We start from the raw sequence: 16,034 nt of genomic DNA, 5'->3' as shown, positions 1-16,034 counted from the left end.
ATGGTGGAGGAGACGGAGGTTTAAAGCTCCCCGTGTGATCCACTTTTGACGTTGGAGACGGCGATTTGAAGGCCCGATGGCTTGGATTGGGGCTTCGGGGGTATATGTGCCCGATCACTAATTACATTTGCAACTCTAGGATAGAATTTGATCTTTCGGATGGGCGATATCTTGGATGAGAAAAAGCATCCCATCTAATTTGCTAAAGCTTTGTCATGCTGTTCCATTTCATCGTTGCCTCTCGCTGGAAAGCTTCATCCTACATAGCTTCGTTTCCAATCCATATAAAACTTGCTCATCACATCAACGTATGTATCTCATAAACATCCTCAAACCTTGCTCTCCCCAGTAAACCTCCCCATCCAGTCAAAAACAGTCTTGTGCCAAACCAGCGAGTTCTCCGCATTCAACACCCAATGGCACTCATCATCAAACGTCAAGAACCGCGTCTTGACGCCCTGACACATGAGCGTGTTATACGCAGCAATCCCCTCCGTAATAGGACACCTATAATCCTTCTCGCTGTGAATAATCAACGTCGGCGGTGCATGCCTCCAATTCTTCAACAGCTCCGGCCGCGCAGGGTTCCACCGCTCCATCTCCTCGGCATTATCCCACAAAAACGGCGGACCCCCAAAATCCGGGCCCCCGTCGACGACGTCGCTCTCCAGCATGAAGACGGGCAGACTGAAAATACCGTCGTGCCAGATGGCGCAGGAGAAGCGGCGGATGAGGTCGTGCCCATTCATCCAGGAGATCATGTACCCGCCGTACGAGGCGCCCGCGACAACGGCGCGGTCGTGGTCGAGGTAAGGCAGCTGTTTGAGGTGGTCCATGAGGCGGACGAGGTCTTGGTAGGGCGCGCCGCCCCAGGAGCGGTAGATGCGGGCTGTGAAGTCGACGCCGTAGCCTGTGCTGCCTGCGATGTTGGGGGCGATGAGGACGTAGCCTTGTTGGGCCCAGAGGGCCATGTTCCACTGTCGGTAGGTGTAAGTCAAAGGTTGGTATGAGAGAAAGGGGGGGGACTGGCTTACCCTTGTTGACCATGAATCCGTCCAAGCTGATTCCGGCCCGCCGTGAGGTAAGAGGACCCAGGGATACTTCTTGGTCTTGTCAAAGTTGGCTGGTTTGATGATGAAAGAGTGCACAATGTTGTCATCTTCGCCTTCGTACCAAAACTCGGAGACCATGCTGTGAGACAGCCCGTACTTTGCGCCGTGTTTGGTCGCTGACGACACTACTTTTGGCGCCGTATTGAGGGAGACATCGAAAATCTGCCACAGACTGCTGTCAACCATGCTATTGCTCGTCACCAGAACTTTCTCATAGCTGCCCTCCTTGAGAGGGTAGAAAGCCGAGACGACACCGCTCGACGTCAGCGACGTCGCCTCTGCACCGTGACGAAGCTCAACGTGCGACAGCTTCACCCGTCCGCAATCCTCCGTCTTTAGAAAGATGGCATCAGAGCTGCCCGCGAATTCGAAACCACTGGGAGGCAGACTCGGGCTCTTGCCGAAGACCATCTTGTGTACATCATAGGCGGCCAAGGAATCAATGTAGCCCATATACAGTCGGGCGTCTGCAGGGTTGCTGTGCGGCCTGTGAAGAAAGGCAATCTTGGAGCCGTCGGGCGAGAACCTCACGTTGGAGTAGTACGCCTTGGCCTCTGATATGCCCATGACAATGGGCCTCGGCTTAGTGTTTGCGGCGACCACGAAGGATCTGAGAGGGACGTAGTAGACGTGGGAGACGTCCGCCTCCTCTGGCTTCAGTCCGGGGTCCTCGGCGATGAAGGCGATGCCCTTTTCGCTAATGTCGAATGCGTCTGTAGGATCGTTGACGTCGTACATGCCCAGTGGTGCCTCAAGACGGGTGTCTTTGATGGCGTTTTGGAGCTCGCCTGCAACTCCCCATTTGCCATGTGCGTTGACGAGAGTCGAGTACCAGAGAGCGTATTTGTGAGGTTTCATCAGCTCGTTCCACTAACATCAGGTATTAGTCGCGATATGTCACCGATTTCACCCACTCAAGCCAACAACTTACACGCCTCATGTGATAATCGTCAAAGATCCGCCCCGTAGACCTCTTCTCCACGATCTTATCATTAAACAGAGACCCATCAGGCCCAACTAGCCCAGCAACGACGAACCCGACACTCCCATCACCCAGAGCCTTGATCTTGAGAGCGCTAATGGGCGCATCGTACTCTGCAGCGACGTAGTGCTCCTTGGCCGGCTCGGCGCCATTGGCGATCCAGATCTGTGTGGTTCCCTTGTCGCCAGATTTCAAGTAGACGATATCGCTCGCTGTTCCGGGCAGCCACAGGGCGTCGTGGACTTTATCATCGTCGGTGAGCTGGTCGGAGGCGCCGGACTCGACGTGCATGAGGCGGACCTCCTTGAGGGTCTTGTTGTCCTCGAAGCTGTGGGTTGACTGGGTGTAGAGGATGAGCTTGCCGTCCGGGCTCGGGACGGCGGCGCCGCGGCGGGGAGCGCTTAGGAGCACCTCGGGGGTGAATCCCTTAGCCACGCGCATGTTCGAGGGATGAATTGAGATCGAATGAGGGGGTGTAGATTTGGGATGTCGATGTTATTCACAATTGATAGAGGAAATGCAACGCGATGATATCGATACAGTAAGATGGGATCAATTGAAACCATTGCCCTGGCAATGTACTGCGAGAGGATGAGACGCGGTTGAAAAAGGCAGCAGTTTACCTACTGCAGTAATCAGACATACGAATAAGGGTGACGCATGCTGTCTCCAGGGACGCGACAGCCCTTGCAGGCCGACAGCTTAAGCTTCCAAAGTCCCATTGGATTTGTCCGATTGCTTACCTTCCTGCTTGGGCCTTGGGGTCGTTTGGAGACGACGAGCATCTAAGCCAACTCTGGAAGGAAGCACGGTAACCGTAATGTAATGTACCCAAGGTAAGTACGGATTGGATGGCATGGGATGGGATGGATGGTACTTGGGCGCTGCGTTGCACATGCTGATGCCTGTTTGGCGTCGAGTATCTGTTTTCGCATAGAGATGGTTAGTTGAGTACCTAGGGTGATAGGTAAGCAAGCAAGCAAGCACGCAATCGTGTATGGATCCGATCTTTTGACAAAGGAATACGGTGCTGCCTCTTCGTGTTCTTGAAGCTGTATGTAAGGTTCTTGATTCGGATTGAATAGCTTCGTCCCGGAGCATTGTATCTATGTGCAGAGTCCATACGACGTACAGCTGGAGAGACACTCGCCAAGGACTTGAGAGGAATGGAAGGTATGGATCTACATAGTAGGTACGTACTTGAACCACGCGGCCCCCCGGCCTCTCTTGCGAAAGCTTAGCTAATCTATGGTATCCACTCATTAGGTAAGGTACATGGGACCCACTCGTCGGGTCGGGTACGTAGCGTGATCCCAATCATCCAATCCCATCATCCCGAGGTCGGGTGGGTCCATGTTCGCTCCCCCGGAAGGAAACCGGACGGCCAACGGGAGAGTAGCCGACGAGGAGACCCACTCTTGGAGATGCCTCTAGGCGGATGTCTTCTCTCGTTTGGTCATTTTAGGTGCATGCCCGAAGCGAACAAACACACTCGACACTCAAAGTCATGCCATCATGCGATTTCCGGGATTGAATTACACAGGAAACCCACATGAACATATGTCAGGCCAGCACGCACTTGACGTGACTTGGTGGAGGTTTCCTGTTAATGGGACTATCGCTAGGGACCCTCCCCGTGTGACCCCCACCAATCACCAAAACGAGCGTCTCCCTTGGTGTTTACTGGTCCCATGTATCCCGAGTCCGACTCACATCCCCCAGCTCTCCCAAAAGTGCGCCAACCCCCCGACCCCCGACCCCCGACCTCCCAAAAGGGACCCCCATTATTTACAGTGGCTCGGGATGGGATCCTGCGATGGAGACGTTGGAGAGAAAAATGCCATGTCCGTTCAACCTCCAGGAACTTCTGGAACGGCCGTCCCATGGACTGATAACACGCCAGAAATTCACACGCCCATGTCTTGCTTAGGTAGGCAGATGCTCGAGGTACATTATCATACTATGGACGTCAAAGCAAAGTCACATTGCACCACTATCCTCCTCCAGAGGTACGGACTATGGTACGGAGTAGTGTACATGTTTATGTAGACTGCAAATACAAGGGCCCATTCCTCGGGCCCCATCGTACCGACTATCTCCGACTTCGGTCTCCAGTAAGCTGAAATTTTCGAGCAACCATTCGTCCACACTCATCCGTAGCACCCATGGGCCATGGATGTGATACCTTAGTCCACTTTATTCTATCCCATGGGCCTCCAGGCTCTGCTATTTTTTTCCCTTCTGCCACGGACTACGGTCCCGTCCCGGGGTCGCTGGTCTGGCTCCTCGAGACGGCCATAATTGGGCGCGTCGTGCCCGGCTCCAAAGTCGCAAAGGAAAAAAAGCTGCGTCCCGGGCTGGTCTTCTCTTCAAACCATGGGAATTATTGTGTGTCCATAGGATAGCTCTAGCTCTTGTCCTTTTTCGTCTTGATTTTCCCTTGTTCCCTCTTCCTCTCTCTCTCCCACGTTCTACCTGTAACCTGTAGACTACCTATCTCCCCCATTGCCTTTCCCTCCCCCCCGCCTCATCCTTCCTCTTGAGGTCAATCACCCCCCAAAAAGAGGAACTCCATCCCATTCGTTTGTGTCGTCCCGTCCGACCTTAGGAGCTCCTTAGCTTCCCCCAAACCGACCGAACCTCACGACGTCATCCACGCCGATACGTCACCTCCTACATCCGAACCGGGCCTATTGACATCACCCGTCGCAAACCGAACGTCGGGAACCCAACCGGTCCAGCGCAATCGCAGCTCCCACCCCGCGAAATCGACCACCGCCAAGCATCGTGAGAGCTTCAACCTCCCAACCCTCCAAAGCTCGAACGTCCTCCTGCTCCTCCTTCGACACTCACACACACACAACTGCGCCCGCATGGCGGAACGAGACTCAAGACCACAAGGGCTCGCTGCCGCCGCCGCTGCTGCCACCGCTACCGCTTCCACACCCGTCGCGCCAGAGCTCAAGATAAAACCCCCAAGTCCGCTGGCCCTCGCCCAGAAAGTCGACATGGAGTCCAAAATGGGCGAGGCGAAGACCGCATGGAACACAAAGAACCTGGGCTTCCGCCTCGGCGCAGACCTCTTCAGCGCAGCCTGCGCCGGCACCTTGGTCGCGCCCTTGGTGTCTATCATTGACCGGTAAGCAAACACCACAACCCACCACCACCACCACCGCCACATACACACCCTCACAATGCCTCAATCCCCTCAGTCCCCCTTTCGCAAAACCACAAAAACTAAACCCATCCACCGCAGCTCCATCATGGAAAACGCCTCCGGCCGCCGTCCCCTAGGCGAATGCGTCCGCTCCTGCCTTAAAGAACTCCTCCTCCGCCCCCACGCCGTCGTCTTCTCCAAACCCTTCGCCCTCATCTTCGCCCTCTACGGCGGCACCTACCTCACAGCAAACACCCTCGACACCGCCTCCTCCACCCTCCACAACCACGCCGCATCATCCGTCACCTCGGGCACCGCAAAATTCGCCGCCTCCAGCACCGCCAATATCGGCATCTGCATGTACAAAGACCAAGTCTTTGCGCGCATGTTTGGTCCTCCCGGCGCCACGCCGCGTCCCGTCCCCATGCTCACGTATGCGCTCTTTACGCTGCGCGACTGCATGACCATCTTCGCGAGCTTTAATGTCCCGCCGAGGCTGGGCCCGTGGCTGAATGAGCGGATGGGCGAGGAGATGAGGAAGAAGGTGAGCGGGTTGACTGTTGTGCAGTTTGCTGCGCCGGCCATGGTGCAGTTTGCGAGCACGCCGTTGCATTTGCTGGGGTTGGACGTGTATAACCGGCCGAATGCGGCTGCGACCCCCGTCTCGTGGCAGAATCGGTGGCAGAGCGTGGCCAAGAATTGGGGGATTAGTACGATGGCGAGAATTTGTCGTATTATTCCTGCGTATGGTGTTGGTGGGGTTGTGAACCGCAAGGTGAGGTTGAGTCTAATGGAGAAGGCGGAGAGATGAAGACAGTGAGTTCCATGATGTTGTTATACGTGGAACCTGGTTTTCTCCGATCAAGAGCTGCCAGACGGTAGCCAGATGACTTTTGTTTTCTGTTATTGAGAACCTCCCCTTTGGCATTGGTTCACATGGATCGGCGTTTTCGGGCTTCTTTTTCTTTTGGCATTAGATGGGTTAAAGACAATGGGAGGCGGTACCAACCCAGCCGCCGGGACCATGGAACTGGGCATCTTTACATAGACGACAGACCGGGAGAAACCCCCAAAGCACACACATACACATACATACACACTTGTAGAATAGTAATTGCGCTGTAATCTTCTGCAAATCGCGCCGGCGAAGGCCTAGCACGAGATGTATATATCCAATGTTTTCAGTGTTCCAAAAAGACGGCATCTTCGCAATCACATCAGCCCGCTCTCTCTAAGCGCCTTCATCACCTCATCCTCCTCGCGATTCTTCCTGCGCCTGCGGTGCTTCACATCGCCCACATCAATATAATTCTTCCAAAACTTGAGCCCCTCGATGCCGTCCTCGCGGCAGATCACGCCCCTTTCCTCAGCCATCTCCAGCTCCTCTTCTGCGACGCCGATGCTCCAGCCGAACCGCTCGGCGGCATCCCGCGCCGTCACCCCGCGACCGAACTGTCGCCAGTCCCATGCCAGCTCCTTCTCTGGCGGGAACTCGTGGAGGTCGTCCAGCCAGGAGACCAGCGCCTTGATAGTGGTCTCGTCGGTGCGATCGCTACTCTGGACGACCAGGACACCGCTCTTGAACTTCCGCAGCCGGACGGGCAGCTTGAGTGACTCCCACATTTGAGATGCCTTTTCAAAGTCCATGGGGCTCACGAGCTCGACGCCGCCCCGGGCACGGTTGAACATGGCCCACAAGTCGACCAAGTTGATGATCCCGCCCGCTTTTTTCAAAACGCCTCGGGCGTCGTCTGTGAGGAACTCTGCCAGGTTTCTCGACAACTCGGAGAGATACAGCGTCTCGGAGCTGCTCCCGCCTACGATATCCTTTGTCGTCACCAGACCGAGCTGGCTGGCCGACTCGGCAAGTAGAGCGTTGGCCTCAGCGCCCGTCCCGCCGTTCTGCCTCGCAAACCTCTCCGCGAGGGCCACAATCTCCTTGGCGGATGCCATCAGGGCGTCCAGATCCTCGAACGCGCTGCCAATCATCACCTCGTTGTTCTTGCGCATGTCGAGCCCACGCTGCTCCAGACCCGCGATACCGACGCCCTTGGGACGCTCGGGTACCGCCGCGGGTGCGCGCACGAGGGCGCCGTTGTCGTCTATTGTGCGATTGCTCTTGGGTACGGGCGGCGCTCCCTGCAGTAGCCACTTGCGCTGCGTCAACGCCCCCTTGAGCCGCTCGTAGAATATCTTTTCTCCGCCTCCGCGGAAGGAGATTTTGATGTTTTCCGCCGTATCCTTACCGGGCGAGGACGTTGTGAGGACTGGGCCTGGAGACTCTGTCCTTTGCGTCTGCGCCTGCGTAACGACTGCCTGGGGCAGGTCTTGCGATATCAGGGGCGCCCCGCACATCTCGCACGACAGTAGGGATGGGTGATTTGAGAACGTGCATCGAGGGCACTGGAAGGTCGCGCTCGGGTCTGATGGCTTCGGTGGGGCACCGCCGTTGATGTTTGAGGCCGCTGGCCAGGGAGGTGGAGGTCCCTTGTTGTCGTCGGGCCTGTTGGAGGTCGATCGAGGGCGCATCGCGAGGGGCGAGCTGACTGTTGGGCTCGAAGGGGTTGCTGGAGGGGCGCGGCTCGTCGCATTCGAGATGGAAGCCTTCAAGACGTGCGCCAACGTCGGCTTGATGCCGCAAGCTAGACATGGCGGCAGCGGGGTGTGTATGTTTGCCGTCGTGGGATCGAAGTTTGATGGGACCGGGTTGGAAAAGCTGCAGATGGTACAGACCCAGGTCGCTGCGCTCGCTGGTTCGGGTGGCGGTCGGTAAGGTCCATCGGCTCGAGCTGGTGACCCAGCGCCGCCATTTCTCCCTGGAGTAGATATCGCAGAGGCTCTAGTCTGAAGTGACGAGCGTTTTATTGGCTTTGGGATCAGGGTAATCTTCGCAGAAGACTTCAAGAACCCCGCGTAGAACTCATATCGATCAATGTCTTTGAGGTCCAGCGCAACCGAGTGCTTGCGCGGCTCGTCCTTGTCGACATAGCAGATTCGGTGGGACGTCAGGTACACCTGGCCGTTTTGCTGTTGGGGCAGCTTGAACTTTCTAGAGGAAGAGCGTGGCTTGTTAGCATGTTGGCTATGGTGAGAGGAACCAAACGTGGCGTTCGTTGTATTTACCCTTCATAAAGCCCAACGTTGTCCTGGACGAACAACAAGACTTCATCCGGTAGGTAGGAAGGCCGGAGAGCGGTCGTGAGGTCGATGTGTTTTAGAAACATCCGTCATATTATTCACGAGCGTACCGAGGGTGATTGAAGCTCGCGCGCAAGACTGGGGGTTTGGATTGGAGGTGTTGAAGTATGGCAGGGGCTGTTTGCCGCGGGTTGTCGCATACGTCAGGAACGGTCTCGGGCTGGTTCGAAGGGTTTGAGGGGAGGGATATCGGAAGCCGGGTTCGGAGCTATTTCAAGGATTGCGCATGATTCGAGGGTAAAAGAGACAACTCCAAAGGTTTAGAAACACCGAACCAAGTATAGTTGAATGCTGTTGGGGCTGAAGAAACTCAACCGACGGCGCCTATGCCAGGCGTCAGTTTATCTCTCGCTACCTTCTACAGCTGCCCCACGGAGAAGCAACGGTCGAGTGGAGGGGGCGCTGGACTTCAAGGTGGGATGTTGCCGACCCACTATAACGATAGTCCTGCTTTGTTGCTAGCGCTGTGCATCACGGTGCACTTCTTGTGCATTAGGTAATCACTCAGGTAATTATAGCTGTGGCCCCCCTTGTGCCAGTGACAACCAAAAGTCTTTAGCCAGTGGCCACAAGGGCACTGTTTGGTCTGTTCTCCACTATTATTACCTGAAATCCCGCACACGGACCACCATCATTTTGTTACCGCCCTCACCTTTCACGGCTTCCTCCCAACCTCACTCTATCTTTTCTCCCTTCCCACCATCAACGCACCTTCGACCCTTTGATACTTCGACGCCAAAAACTCCTAGTCAACCTCAACCACAACAAGATCGCTAGATATACTTGTTCAGACCGATCAAGACTAATTTTCGATTCAGAATCATTCAAGATCGATCCTCGCAGCCGTCACCATGATGCCCACTAGCTGGCCTCCGGCGCCGCCTCCAGGCGTTGCCTATGGAGCACCTCCTGCCAACTATGCTTACCCTCCCAGTGAGTTTTTCTCTTGTCAACCTGAAGATATCCTTGTTTGATTTACTGACTTTTGATTCACAGATCCAGCATATACCGCAGTCCAGGCTCGACAAAGCTTCGGCCAGTATCCTCCCCCACCCGCTGCACCTGCCTACAGTACTTCGCCGCCACCCTTGGCTGTTCCCTTCGACCAAGCCGCTCCTGTTGCTCCTGCCCCGGCTCCACGAAAGGTTGAATGGCCACCCTCCGTCCGCGACTACGTCCAACGGTCTTTCCTGCCTCACAACATGGACCCCACCGTGCCGCGCCCCGAGATTGAAGCCAAGTTGAAGGAGACCATTTCCCAGCACATGGAGAACGGCACTCTCGAGTCAACCGACTGGGAGAAGATGCCCTTCCCCTCCGATCTGATCCGAAACAAGCGCCAGTCCCAGCTGAACTCCGCTATGAACGTCTCATCTCCATTTGCATCGCGATATGATGGTTCAGTGTCTGCCAACCCCAAGAAGAGAAAGTCGTCTGATTTTACCCCGGATGAGAAGTCTTCTGCCGTGCCTTGGCGTACTACTAACAGCAACCGGTCCAACGCACTGGAAGACCGAATCACATTCGCCTCCCCCGACAAACGCGCCAGCCACGATGAGCCACTGCCCAAGTCAAGTAAGTTCCAGAAGCAGTTGGAGAAGCGTCAACGCCGCTTCGATGGCGGCTACAAATCGTCCTACCGATCGCCCAGCCCTCCGCCCTCTGATGGACCCGTCGTCGGCACAAGCGAGACCTTGGAAAAGCGATACCTGCGTCTGACCGCTCCTCCGGTGGCCTCCATGGTTCGGCCCGAGCGCGTCTTGCACAAGACGATGGACCTCCTGAAGAAGAAGTGGAAGAAGGAGGGCAACTACTCTTACATCTGCGACCAGTTGAAATCCATGCGGCAAGACCTGACAGTGCAGCGGATCAAGAACGACTTTACAGTCACCGTTTACGAACTACACGCCCGAATTGCGTTGGAGAAGGGGGACCTTGGTGAGTATAATCAGTGCCAAACCCAGCTGCGTACTTTGTACGCAAAGGGACTGAAAGGAAACCCCATCGAGTTCAAGGCCTATCGCATTTTGTACTTCATCCACACTGCCAACCGTACCGGCCTGAATGATGCCTTGGCAGATCTAACCGCAGCAGAGAAGGAGGAGCGACCCATTAAGCATGCTCTTCAGGTGCGATCCGCTCTTGCCTTGGGAAACTACCACAAGTTCTTCCAGCTCTACCTGGACACCCCTAACATGGGTGCGTACCTCATGGACATGTTCGTCGTTCGTGAGCGTCTTGCTGCTCTATGCAACATTTGCAAAGCGTAAGTTCAACCCACATCTCTTCATACAGCACACCTCGCTAACTTGGATGCAGATACAAGCCAGACGTAAAGTTACGGTTCATCACGGAGGAACTCGGTTTCGAGTCCGACGTTGATGCGGCTCAGTTCATTGTCGACTACAACGGTCAGCATCTGCTCGAGGAACGACAAGAGTCCATTGCTCTCTTGACCGGCAAAGCCGGAGCCCTCTTCGATTCCGCCAGAAGTGAGGCTTTCCGCAAGGTTGACATCAAAGGACAGATATGAGTTCCTCGTCATCTCTGTTCTCATCACAATTTGCTCTACACAACTTCTAACCATCCCCACCGCCGACCCAAAAGCCACCTGCAGGGTCTTCCCTCCAATCCCCTCCCTCCGGTTCTCTCTCCAAAACCCACAGGCTCTTGTCTCGTGGACTTGGGTCTCATTCCTCCTCGTTTCCTCTTTCTTCTCTTGTTTTCCTACCGACACTCTCACAACATTGGCGTGCTATTTTACCTTGCATCACTTGCGCCCTTCGGAGACGTCTAATACCAGTTTTTGGTCACGGGCTTACGAAATATCGATTTTACCTCGCTGCTCGCCCCCCTCTGATGGCATTGACGCTTACGCACAGCTCCACGCAGCGAGAACGTTTTCATTCGTTCATGAATGACAGCGCTGGACGAGGGGTGCGATGCTTGGAAAACAGCGGCTCAGCCGCTGATGACGACCGATATTGCCGGCTTGGTGCCGGTCTTGGGCTCTGGGGGCTTTCTAGGCATGATACCCGTTCGCCCTGCAATCGCAGAGGCAGCAGGATGGCGTTCGAGCGGAAAATTCATTAGATCTATCTCCACAAGGGATAGATGGCGATTGGAGTTTGTTACGCACGTTTGCATATACGTCATTCAGCTTTAATGGATATGTCGCAGGCTGCCTTGTGCAGCCTGGCAGCAATCCGGTCTACTAAGACCTTGTGGGATCTATACATTTGCTACATTACATGTCTGATTTTGTGCAATGTGATTCTCATTCCCCATTTGTTGATTGCTTGCAAAGCGAGTGTCATGCGCCTTGGTGGCAGTAACCATCTAAGTCCCTATGCCATCTGCAGTCGCGGATAAGGTATGGCTGCTGCAAAAGTAGAGGCGATGGATCTCTCACGTCCATGCCTAGTCGGTGCCACATCGTGGCAGCCCTCGTGCTAAGAGAAGACTTGACATATCGCGGCCTTGCATTTTCGTACCTGTTAAGCACGGTCTCGTTGAGGCAATCTGGAGAAAATCCAACCGTGCCTGGAAACAGTGTCTGGTGGTTTCAATGGACAAAGACGGTTATGATTTGCGGCTTTGGGTACTCCGTACCAGACCTTGAAGAGAACGGCACTGGCATTATGGGTTTTGTACACACTGAGAGGACTGCAGGAGGGTCTCGTCACCGTCAACATCGCGGTTGCAGTTTCTTGTGAGTTGGGTAAACTACATGCCTCGACGTATCTGGGCCTTGTCATATCATTCACAATTTGGAGATTGGGTTGAAGAAGGGGGGGGGGGGGGGGGCAAGCTTAATCCAAACAATGTTCCATTATTGTACAGATTGCTTCTAGAAATGGATGCGGAGAGCAAACCCCCATCCCCTTGAGAGGTGGCACACCGCGCAGATTCCAGACGAGAGAGAGAGAGGCTTATTGAGATATCCTACGATACGCCGACATATCCAGATACGACATACCGCCGCGAAACGGTATCTTCCAAAGGAGAAGATCGATCGACCATCATCCGTAGGGTATCGAAACAGAACCGAAAATTTGAGGTCGAGAAGCAACTGTGAATTGCCGCAGTGGGCTCTGTGGCAGATATAACTCGACTGTCTGTACCCCCCCTGACGCTCCGTAGCCAGAAGACGATGAGACCTTGGCGCATTCCTCCCAGTCACAGTCTAGGCTAACGAACAAAAAGCTTTCAAAGTCTCTTGTGTGTAAAGACCCAGCGTCATGGGACTGCGCTGCAGGGGAGGACATACAAGCCTCAGCCCCAGCCTCAACCTCGACTTGGAGCATGCACATAAAAGACACTGCCCGATCAAGGGCCGAAGAAGTCGCCAACCTACCTACCCACCTACCTACTTGCCCACTCTCACCTTATCTAGCTTACCTCCGCCGAGCGCCTCCACAGCGGTCTAGACCCATCGACCCTCGCATAGACATCTCAAAGTCCAATTAACTGCAGACGGGATAAACTAATCCGACTTGGGGTGTGTAGATGTTCAGGCGAACACGGGCGTCTTATTCCCGTTCTTAAAGAGAATAAGAAGAAGGAAAAAGACCGTGAGCTATTCGCACGTTTAACGGAAGGGCAGCGGCCGTGCACAAGCCCATGGAAGCAGAACAGCATGTTGCTGGCATTATCCAACCATGAGCCAAACTCTGCTCTCGTCGTCCATCTTTTCAAGCTCACCTTTCGGGCCTTCGGGGTTTCCTCCCTGCAGGTTATCGTTGGTTCGAAGAAAACAGCTCGAAGTAGAAATCCCCTCGTCGCGATATGACAATTCACGTACGTGCGAAAGAGACTACAGACGCGACGCACAAACCCGCACGAGGTCCGGGGTCTGCCATCCCGCGCTTAGATGGTCAGGCGCATCGAGGGGACGGATGGCATTACCTACATGGAAAAGAAAAAGGTTAAAGCTAAGAAGCTATAGCATCGTCTGGGCAAGCTTTCGAGCCAGGGGGCTCGAATGGAAACAAAAGGGTGAGAAGGATGCTTTAGGGCGCAAGGGAGAAACGCTGTTTTTGAGTTTCGGTGAAGCCTCATCACGAAGAGACTAGTCACGCCGAGGTAGGTCGTGTTGGTGGTGTAAGGCAACCTTTCAAGACCTCGGAGTGTTGCTGTGTTCCCGGGGGAGGAGAGAAGCTGCAAGGCCATTTCCTCCCTTTTCCGTGGTGGAAATCGTGCGGGAGACGTCGCCAGAAACCCGGTGATGAACATTAGTGTCATCAAACTGGCTTACATGCTCATCGAGAAGGCGGCAGCTCTCTTCCCCCGGGTGTTCGCACACGCGTATAACCTGCAGCAGAATACGGTAATAGATGGTGCAGCCGACAAGCCAGCTTCCTTTCCGGGTGATACATAACATCGATCGCATGGCCCATGTCGCATGCCAGACTTGCTGAAGAGTTCATGCTCTTTGAAGCCATTAGAACCCCCGCAACCTCTTGAACTGAAAGCAGGGTTGCGAGGGCTGTCTGTAACCCTAGCTACCTTATACTATGCGCGGCCGTCGAAAGGGACTGCGTATGCTATTTCTGGACGAGCAGGCCGTTGGTCCGTACAAGTCATTGGCCCGCAGGCCGTCTGCCGTCTACCGAATCCGAGTCTAAAATACCTGATTTGACCGGGGACAGTCGTGTTCCGCGGGAAGGGCCGCCACGGTTTGCCACTCCGAGGAAGGCCGACAGAGACTAAGAAGAAGGGCCTCATTCGAGGGAAGACGCGTACTGGTGGTCTGGCGTTGCATCGTGGACCAAGGCCATGCGAAAGACCCCTTTCCCTTACGCCAAGTCAGCCGTTCGCTACCAAAAGTCGACCACCACCGAACGGCAGTGGCACTTGGTGTCCTCGCTAGAGCCCGCGAGTCGGCAGCGGAAGATCGGCGCTACGGGATGGTGTGAACGGGACTTTGCATGCCGGGCTGTCTTTTGGTAGTTGTTTCGGCCTGAGGTCGAGGTTGTATGTACGGGTAGTGAAGAGGTGTAGTCTGTCTCTGCGAGTTTGCTTTTTGAGGCGCTGCGGAGACGACGGGTGATTGCTTGAACCGTCACAATCTCTTCTACTGAGTCTCTCCGTTCACTCTGATACTGTTCGCGCGGTCGACGACTCGTGATAGCAGGAGCACACTGGAAAAGTCGTCATGGTAAGTGATCGCCCGTCATCTCAACAGGGGTTTCGAGTCTTGGCCCAACAAGCCATTGAAGTTGGGCTTTCAGGGACTACGCCATGTATTTGATGCTCAAGAAGATGATCCAGCACTTCAGTTTCCATCTCTCACCCCGCGATTGGGGCTGACAGGTCTCACCTTTTGGCCAGGGCATCCCGATGTGAGGCAACCCTGACTTGATGATCATCAACTAGGGATAGGCTAGGGTTCCTCCCCATCCTATTTGGAACTCTGGAAGCACTTGAAATCTCACAGGATGGGTGTATTTTCCTGGCCTTTCATTGGTGATGGTGCCGTTCTCTGCCCCGTTTCAGGCGACATGGGACGTCGAGTTTCAAGTTGTGTCGTGCCCGCGAACGGGACGGGCTGGATCCGAACACAACTGCGGCACGAGGTTAAAGCTAGACCTTGCCTCTGTAAGCTCAGTAAAGTGGTAGCCAAGACAGATGAGAAAGTGTGGGTTAACGTGACCCCGGGTATTTGGAATGCGAGTCTCGCTATCGGGCTTGAATTTCCTGGCGCATTGTCTTCCTTGGCCATCAGCGGGTTTCGCATGCCATGGATGGCACTGGACGTACGACGCGCTGTTGTAGATGCAATTTCCAGGGAGCTGTGAAGCTGCGAAGCTTCTGGAAACGATGACAGCTAAGGTAGTCTCAGGCCAACTTGGTCAGCTGTGTATCGATGCGCATGAGAACGGGGGATGGCATGGTGCCATGGGGTCGGTAGAAAGCGCGGCTCTGCTGCCAATGTTCCGGCCTACGTCATGCCCATCAAAGTGCTTTCATATGCCGCGGTTTTGAGGGATATCAAGCACTGGCGTGAGAGCCAACTGGGGCTGGCGCAAGTTACAGTGCAGAGATCCGTACCGTAGGCTTGGTAATCCCAAATGAGCCCCTGCAACGTCAACTCGATCCGCGTCTATCTCGAGTGCCAGCCGCGTTCCGTAGATGAGGTACAAACCGCCGCTAGCGATCGACAGCAGCGGCAGAAGGATGCGGGTAAAAAGCATACAGCTCTTCTCCAGCCCTGCCACATCCGTCAGTCAGCGAAAAGGCCAAGAAGGGCCGGGATATGGTTCCTGAACCGTCCCACTGAAACGGGTCGTTGGCGGGGGTTCTCTGCACCAGCCATTTAGCGCACCTTGGAACCAAGGCGCCATCAAGAGCACCATGGGTGGGGGAATGGAGAAGATAGTAATCTATTCGAGGCTTCGGAAACCTGGGACGGATTGGGAAGAACAGCGGCACCAGGGAACTCGGTAGATGAAGTCATTCTGATGAGGCGTGCATGGGCAGCGTCTATGCAAGGTCCAACGCCGTTGGCCCTGACATGTAGTTCGCAGAAAGGCCCGGAATTCTTACGGCATCAACGATAGAAAATGCACTTTGGCGACGGCGG

At 54.8% G+C, this 16,034-nt stretch overlaps 4 protein-coding genes across 4 annotated transcripts; 2 read left to right on the top strand and 2 right to left on the bottom strand.

Moving 5' to 3' along the window:
* Nucleotides 1–329: 329 nt before the first annotated feature.
* Nucleotides 330–2,535, bottom strand: BDP55DRAFT_564001 (prolyl oligopeptidase; the record flags this gene model as incomplete). The annotated part of the gene is made up of 3 exons (XM_060570288.1): nucleotides 330–977; nucleotides 1,035–1,982; nucleotides 2,044–2,535. 3 exons carry the CDS (start codon nucleotides 2,533–2,535, stop codon nucleotides 330–332), a joined length of 2,088 nt encoding a protein of 695 aa, XP_060423763.1.
* A 2,432-nt stretch (nucleotides 2,536–4,967) lies between these two features.
* BDP55DRAFT_698004 (uncharacterized protein) lies at nucleotides 4,968–6,062 on the top strand (the record flags this gene model as incomplete). Its single annotated transcript, XM_060577745.1, has 2 exons — nucleotides 4,968–5,233; nucleotides 5,351–6,062. 2 exons carry the CDS (start codon nucleotides 4,968–4,970, stop codon nucleotides 6,060–6,062), a joined length of 978 nt encoding a protein of 325 aa, XP_060423762.1.
* Nucleotides 6,063–6,353: 291 nt separating this feature from the next.
* BDP55DRAFT_707898 (EAP30/Vps36 family protein) lies at nucleotides 6,354–8,853 on the bottom strand. The gene is made up of 2 exons (XM_060578087.1): nucleotides 8,375–8,853; nucleotides 6,354–8,300 (listed from the first exon to the last, which is right to left on the bottom strand). Exons 1-2 carry the CDS (start codon nucleotides 8,473–8,475, stop codon nucleotides 6,464–6,466), a joined length of 1,938 nt encoding a protein of 645 aa, XP_060423761.1. The 5' UTR covers nucleotides 8,476–8,853; the 3' UTR covers nucleotides 6,354–6,463.
* Nucleotides 8,854–9,300: 447 nt separating this feature from the next.
* On the top strand, nucleotides 9,301–10,982 carry BDP55DRAFT_564038 (GANP/Nin1/mts3/eIF-3 p25 family protein; the record flags this gene model as incomplete). The annotated part of the gene is made up of 3 exons (XM_060570291.1): nucleotides 9,301–9,382; nucleotides 9,446–10,715; nucleotides 10,769–10,982. 3 exons carry the CDS (start codon nucleotides 9,301–9,303, stop codon nucleotides 10,980–10,982), a joined length of 1,566 nt encoding a protein of 521 aa, XP_060423760.1.
* Between the last annotated feature and the right edge of the window lie 5,052 nt (nucleotides 10,983–16,034).

The sequence above is a fragment of the Colletotrichum godetiae genome (assembly GCF_030913485.1).
Source record: "Colletotrichum godetiae strain CBS 193.32 chromosome Unknown BDP55scaffold_66, whole genome shotgun sequence".
Taxonomy (NCBI): Eukaryota; Fungi; Ascomycota; class Sordariomycetes; order Glomerellales; family Glomerellaceae; genus Colletotrichum; species Colletotrichum godetiae.
This window is presented reverse-complemented; position numbering and strand designations above follow the sequence as displayed.

What these genes read in the sequence shown, in the direction of transcription:
- BDP55DRAFT_707898 (XM_060578087.1), bottom strand. Translation starts at nt 8,475, where the DNA reads ATGTTTCTAAAACACATCGACCTCACGACCGCTCTCCGGCCTTCCTAC. An exon ending in AACGTTGGGCTTTATGAAGG is followed by an intron (nt 8,301 to 8,374) that starts GTAAATACAACG and finishes CTCTTCCTCTAG; the next exon opens with AAAGTTCAAGCTGCCCCAAC.